This window comes from Pteropus alecto, unplaced genomic scaffold (genome assembly GCF_000325575.1).
Source record: "Pteropus alecto unplaced genomic scaffold, ASM32557v1 scaffold67, whole genome shotgun sequence".
NCBI lineage: Eukaryota > Metazoa > Chordata > Mammalia > Chiroptera > Pteropodidae > Pteropus > Pteropus alecto.
Window position 1 is genome coordinate 9,441,683 of NW_006441061.1, and position 6,849 is coordinate 9,448,531.

Below are 6,849 nucleotides of genomic sequence, written 5' to 3' on the forward strand. Positions count from 1 at the left end.
GCGCCCCGCGTCGCCCCGCGGGCCTCACTTGCACTGGCCGTCCGTGCCCTGGCAGTCGAAGCCGTCGAAGAGGCAGCCGGCCGAGCTGCACTGGCTGTCGCAGCGGCCGTTGCTGAAGTACTTCCAGCACTCCAGCGACTGCGTGCAGTTCTGCCACGGGTCGTTGAAGTTGAGGGAGCAGTCGCCGCCGTCCCAGCCGCACGCGTGGTTGTTGCACCGCAGGCTGCACACCTTGTTGCCGGCCTCCGCTTGGCACTCGGGCAGCTCGCACGCCTCCTCGATCTGCGGCGGAGTGATGTCCAGCCCCACGCCCCCCCGGAAGCTGTAGTCCAGGATGTGGCACAGGAGCCCGTTGAACTTGGCGGGGCACAGGCAGCGGTAGAACGGGCTCTCGGACGTGGGCTCGCAGGTGCCCTGGTTGTAGCAGGGGTTGCTGTCCACGCAGGGGCTGCCGGCCGGGAACTGGCACTCGCGGCCGGTGAAGGCGCTCCGGCACAGGCAGGTGGGGCTGCGCGGGCCCGAGGTGCAGGTGCCGCCGTTCAGGCACCGCAGGCTGCCGCAGGTGCGTGCGTCGTTCTCGCACGTGGCGCCTTCGAAGCCCTGCCGGGAGAGGGCAGCCTGGGGGGTCAGGGCAGGCTGGCTACCCAGACACCCCAGGACCCGGCCGGGGCCCTGAGGCGCCGCCACAGCCCCCACCGGGAGAGGGATCGGCAGCTGCCCCATTTATAGAGATACCCTGCCAACCGGGAAAGCTCGGGGGTCGCCAGGGGCTGGCAGGGGTGGGGGAGGGGCACAGGCGGCGCACAGGGCGTTTTACGGGCTCTGAATAATTTCACGTGATACTGGAACAGTGACATGTCACACCATGTGCTGTCAGAACCCCAAGAAGGCACAACACTAGGAAGTGCCCCAAGAACTCGTGGACTTGATAACAACGTGTCGACCTTGGCTCAACAGTAACCAAGTGAACAGTAGCAACTTAGCGCAAAGTTGAGACGCTTACAGCTGGAGCCTGGGGACGTGGGGTGCTGGGAGGGCACGTGACAACGCTCCACTTCCTAAACAATCTTTCTATAAACCTAAAACTGCTCTAACTATAAAGTTTAGACACGACAGACATGATCTCGAGGAAAATGAGGATGGCGGAGTTCTCCGGCCGGCACATGTACAGGTGGCCTTCTGCTGCCACCTTCAGACCAAGGAGCCCTCGTGGGCCGCACGGGGCTCGGGGGTGAGGCAGCCGCCACTCAGCCGTGCCCCAGCAGCTGAACCTACCTCCGGGCATTTGCAGATGAACCCGCGGGCCGTGTTGGAGGCCACGGCGCAGGTGCCCCCATTCTGGCATGGCTTCCCTTTGCAGCCGTTGATGACCGATTCGCAGCGGCGCCCTGGGGGCCAGAGGGCTGGGCATGAAGGGCTCGCCCCGCTGCCCCAGGGTCCCACCCGCCTCAGCCCGCCGCACCCACCGGTGTGGCCGGCACGACACTCGCAGTGGAAGTCATTGACGCGCTGCACGCAGTTCTGGGTGCCGCGGGCGTCACAGGGGTTGGACAGGCACTCGTTGACATCGCCCTCACAGCGCTCGCCCACGAAGCCGGGCAGGCAGGTGCAGCTGTAGCCGCCCACCTGGTCCACGCAGGTGCCGTTGTTGAAGCACTTGGGGCCCCGGGACACGGGGTCGATGGGGGGGCTGCAGTCGTCCACGTCTACCTCACAGTGCACGCCTGCAGGGGCCATGCTCCATCAGGGACCCGTGCGGGCCACACGCGGGCCCCCGCGCCCTCCAGGTGCCCTGACGGATGCTCATGAAAAGCAGGGGACCGGCACAGGGTGCTGCCGGCGGCCTGGCCAGGCTCCCTCCATTAGCCTGGCACCTGCATCGCAGCCAGGTCCAGGGTGTCTCTGGCCGGCCACAGGGTGCCTGAGTGCCTGCTCTGCCCAGACCCTCCTCTGGGTGTGGCACCCTTACCCTGAGTGCCCCGGGGACAGGAACACTTGTACGTGTTGGTGAGGTCGATGCAGGTGCCCCCATTCTGGCACGGGTGGGACAGGCACTCGTTGATCTCCTCGGAGCAGTTCACCCCATGGTAGCCGGCCACGCACTGTGCGGGGAGACAGATGGGGGGGTGCTGTGGCTCGGTGGGGAGCCAGGGCATGGCCCCCCACTCTGTGCAGGCTGCTGGGCCCCACAAGCTGCCTTCTCGCCTGCTGGAGTCTTGGGCCAACCCAGAGCGAGACTCCTGTCCAGCTGAGCCTGGGAAACTAAGAGTCACTGCCCAGAGCAGGGCCCAGACCCTGTCCCAAGGGATAGAGATGGGGACCTTGGTGTGGGTGTCAGATGAGCCTGAAGAGAAAACCCTGGGGGAGGGGGAACTTTGTCCCACTGTTCAGTGTATTCTTCTATTTCTAGGCTCCCCCTCCCACATGAGATGCCCCCTCCAGGCAGTCTTCCCTGATTACCTCCTTTAAGGTCCTCCCTTAACGGAATTAAAGAGTGTCCGCATCTGGGGGGCTCACTAGTCCCTCCTGCACTGGCTCCCAGCCCAGGGCCCGGCACTCGAGGACACACACCGGACGCCCTCATGCGGGATGGGCCCCCACCTTGCAGGAGTAGCCGCCGGGGTAGTCCGTGCAGGTGGCGCCGTTGTGGCAGGGGTTGGGTGAGCACTCATCCACCTGGTCCTCGCAGTAGCTGCCGGTGTAGCCCGCCTGGCAGCGGCAGTGGTGCGTGCTGCCTGCGTCCATGCAGAGGCCCCCGTTCCGGCACAGGCTAGTCACGTCGATGCCTGTGGGGACGTGGGAGCAGGGAGCATGAGGCCTGGGTGCTCCCCCTGGGGCACGGGCTAGGACCTCACACGGCAAGTGCCCGGCGGGCGCCAGGGACGCCGGGCCAGGAGAGGACAGTCACCTTGCTGCCATGCGGCCACCTCACAGGAAACACTGGGCACGTCGCAGTAGAGGCCGGTCCAGCCGCTGTGGCACTCGCAGCGGTACTGGGTGTTGGTCTGCCAGCACTTGCCACCGTTCTTGCAAGGCGAGGAGTCACACCAGCGCACGAGGTTCTGGTGACGGCAGGGGTCAGCGGGCTCACGCCCCACCCAGGCCGGCTCCCAACCGGGCCCCACCCCGCCACAGAACCTCCCCCCCACAGAAGTGGAAACTGAGGCCCATGGGCTCCCTGCTGCTCGGGAGCAGGTGGGGGCGGGGGCCGGGGCCTCTCTGTCTTTCCCTTGGACCCTCGGCAAATCCAGACCACTGGCGGCCCTTCCGTGAAGGAAAACTTTTTTTCAGAAGTAAATCATTTTTTTGGAATTTTTTTGTAACTAACGTTTCATGTGAAAAACTTTAACGAAGATCAGTCTTTAATACTTTTACAGACTTTCCAAAAAAAAAACACTGGCTTTTAACAGTCTTCTCTCAAATGAACTAGTCCGCAAACCTCTGCTCCCCAAGCTGGATGGCCACCCCACCCACTGCCTGATTCTCCAGGCGGCAGCACGGGCCAGGGCTGGGACGAGGCTGCAATCCAGACCCCCAGACACATGTGACCACGGTCCCCCACCCCGCACTCTGGGCCTGGCTCTCCTCTGGGCAGATCGAGCGGGCCTGGCAGGGAGGTGCCACGGGGTGGTACCAGCGCCACCTCGGCCACCTCCCGCCGGGCACCCCGCGGCCTGCGCACTCACTTGGCAGTTGAGGCCGGTGTAGCCCTGCGGGCAGCTGCACTTGTACGTGCCATAGCTATCCTGGCAGGTGCCACCGTGCAGGCAGGGACGCGAGTCACACTCGTTGACGTCGTGCTGGCAGTAGCTGCCCGTGAAGCCCGGTGGACACAGGCAGGTAAAGGAGTTGATGCCGTCCACACAGGTGCCACCATTGAAGCAGGAGCTGGAGGCGGGTGGGCGGCAGGGAGCAGGGTGACTTGGGCACGGGACCCTGCCCGAGCAGTCACCTCTATGCTGGCATCTCCCCTCAGTCCCAAGGGGCCTGACAGCCAGAACAGTGACCTCGGGGAGGCCAATGGGAGCCCCAGCAGGCCCCCAACACAGGGCCAGGGACCTCAGAATCTCAAACCACATCACACCCCCTCCATCTTCCTCGTCACTCATCCTGAGATGAACATTTCACACACAGATTAAGGTACAAACGAGAAAGAAATCATGACCTGCATAGATAGCATGACAGACGACCACGTCAGAAAACAAGAACGACAATGACATTTAGTGCCGAGCTTCCTGGCAGCCAAGAGGAAAAAGGGAACAAGATGAGCCACAAAGTTCTCCTTGTCTGAAAGGAGGAAGACCAGTTCTTCAGGGTCAGCGACCAGGGTTCCTGGCCCGCACCCTGGATGGTGGACAATGGCCCTTTCACAAGGCATACTGACAACGAACACTGTCTGGCTCAACTCAACCAGCACTGTGTGGCCGGGTGGACGTCTGGTTAGCGCACCAGGCTGCCAGGCAGGCACTGTGCCTGGCTCCCATGGCCCGCTTCCCTCCCCCTCGGCCCCGGTTCTGCACCCCGACGCACAGCGCCCCACCCCGCCCGTGGGCCGGCCCCCCACCTCTCCGTGCAGTCGGGCGTGTTGTTCTCGCAATGGATCCCGCTGAAGCCTGTGGGGCAGGTGCAGGTGTAGCTGGCCACACAGTCGGTGCAGTTGGCGCCGTTGTGGCAGGGGTTGCTGGCACACTCGTCGATGTCCTCCTCACAGAAGGTGCCCTGGAAGCCAGGCAGGCAGCCGCAGAAGGCCATGTTGACACCGTCTGTGCAGGAGCCACCGTTGTGGCATGGGTCTGGGAGGGGACAGGAGAACAGGCCTGAGGGGCGGGCAGGGTGGGGGCCAAAGGGCCCTCCTGCTGGGTCGTGACAAGGGCTGACAAGAGCCACGTCCAGGGAAGAGCTCCTGGAATCGGGCTGGGAGGTGCCAGGTGGGCTTGAAGCCGGGCAGTCTGCTCTGGAGCCTTCTGGGACCCCCCGGACGCGCCTCGCTTGGCCCGCAGAAGGCCCGCAGTGACACTCCGTGAGCAGCTGCCACCTCCTCAGCACTTCCTCTGGCATCTAACCGGGGCCCCGTCCTGGCCGCACCAAGCTGGACTGAGCTGGGCCCCCCTGGGCGTGATGGCTGGCACCACCAGGGCCACCCTCCCATCTGACCTGACCCCAACACGCTCCCCGCCCTGTGCCCTTGGGGGAAACAGGCGTGAGAACATCCAGGGGCCAGGGCGGGCCAGGCCACTCACTGGGCCGGCAGTCGTCGATGTCCGTCTCGCAGGTGCGCCCCGTGTAGCCCGCCGGGCAGTGGCAGCGGTAGCCGCCGTTGGTGTTCTGGCAGGAGGCTCCGTTGCGGCACGGGCTCTTCACACACTCGTTGATGTCGACCTCGCAGGTCTGCCCTGGGGGAGGAGTAAGGGGGCCACCGGCTCAGCCCGTCCCCCCAGGCCTCCTGCACCCCGTCCACCCAGGAGTGGGCCTCCTCCGCCCCGGGAAGAAAGCGAGGCTTTCCGACCCGCTGCCCCTGGTTCTGGGCCAAGCAAGTTACAGAAACTCAGGGCGGAAAAGGCAGGGTGGCGTCCTGCCTCTGGAGCGCCCTCTGCAGCCCAATCATTCAGAGGAGGCTCACTCACTCCTACCCTGGGGCCGCCTGAGCCCCGGACCCCCCTCCGTCTCCCACCCGCTCCCGGAGGGGTGGCCGGAGCCAGGGCTGCAGGGAGCAGCTGGCCTCACCCTGCCAGCCCGGGGGGCAGACGCAGGAAAAGCTCTCATAGTCCTCAGACGCCTTGCACGCGCCACCGTTCCTGCAGGGGCCAGGGGCACATGGGGCCAGCACCACCTCACACGTGGCTCCTGAGGGAAGGACAGGAGGTGAGGCCCAGGGGAATGGCCACCCAGGAGCACCTGGCGGCACCAGCTGGCAGCGCCTCCCCTGCACCACGGGGCCTCGGCCGCACGTCTTCCGCGTCTCGTGGGGGCAGGGGGCCTGCACTGCGTGGAGGCCTGAGACATAATCCTGGGGGCGCCTGTGTCACAGGCAGGAAGCATTCGTCACAGGAGGCCACGGCGCGAAGGCTGCGCCACCAGGAGACCAGCCCTCCGCTTTGCTAGGGGCGGTGCCAACCTCAGCCCCAAGCACATCCTATTACTGGGGGAGCAGCGGCTGCATGGGAACCTCCGGGACAAGGCAGGGAGCCTGGCCAGAGCCATGAGCACGCCGGGCAGCGTTTTCTCTGTGAAAGCCCAGAGTCTTCCTGTTTATGGCCGTGGGGCCGACTCCCGAGGAACGTTATCTTCCTCCTCGCCCGCTATCTCCCCTGGCCTGCCCACCCGATTTTCCAGGGCCTTTCTTTCTTTCGGTTTCCACGGTGACCTGGGCAGGCAGGAAATTCGCCAGAGTTTCCGACAATTGTGTGAAGGGAAGCAGGAAGCAGGCAGAAGGGAAGCAGGTCAGCACAGGCCGGCTCCACCCCGCCAGGTCCTCCGGCCTCCGACATCACTGTGCCTGAAAGGGACTCGGGCGCGTGGGGGCGCGGAGGCCCCCCGGAGGTATCCTCGCCGATGCGGGAGAGGAAACCCAGGTCCCCAGCTTTGGTCAAAGAGGCTGCTGCTCTGGCCACAGGCTGCCCGCTGTCACGGGGACCACAAGCAAGGCCCCCTCCACTGCCCGCTCGGTCAGGCAGGCCCTCTCGGGAACCCCAGCACCCACACCAACCCCAGGGTGGCACCCTCGGCCCACCCCCCACGGAGCCCTGTGCATTGTGTGTCTCTTCTGGGGAAAGGCCATGTCCTACGCCCCCTTGGCTGTGACAACAGCAGAGGCTGGGCCGCCCAGGGCAATGTCTCTCGCCTCTGCCC

At 65.1% G+C, this 6,849-nt stretch overlaps 1 protein-coding gene across 1 annotated transcript in view; it reads right to left on the reverse strand.

The window, feature by feature from the left end:
* The window catches only part of NOTCH1 (notch 1), a 27,967-nt gene that overhangs the window by 8,077 nt on the left and 13,041 nt on the right, over window positions 1-6,849 (reverse strand). The window contains exons 15-24 of the mRNA XM_025051257.1: window positions 5,725-5,844; window positions 5,241-5,393; window positions 4,565-4,793; window positions 3,687-3,888; window positions 2,909-3,062; window positions 2,602-2,786; window positions 1,970-2,102; window positions 1,467-1,724; window positions 1,276-1,388; window positions 26-600 (exon numbers count right to left, since the gene is read on the reverse strand). Of these exons, the coding sequence (XP_024907025.1) occupies window positions 26-600; window positions 1,276-1,388; window positions 1,467-1,724; window positions 1,970-2,102; window positions 2,602-2,786; window positions 2,909-3,062; window positions 3,687-3,888; window positions 4,565-4,793; window positions 5,241-5,393; window positions 5,725-5,844 (2,122 nt within the window). The remainder of the gene's footprint in view (window positions 1-25; window positions 601-1,275; window positions 1,389-1,466; window positions 1,725-1,969; window positions 2,103-2,601; window positions 2,787-2,908; window positions 3,063-3,686; window positions 3,889-4,564; window positions 4,794-5,240; window positions 5,394-5,724; window positions 5,845-6,849) is intronic.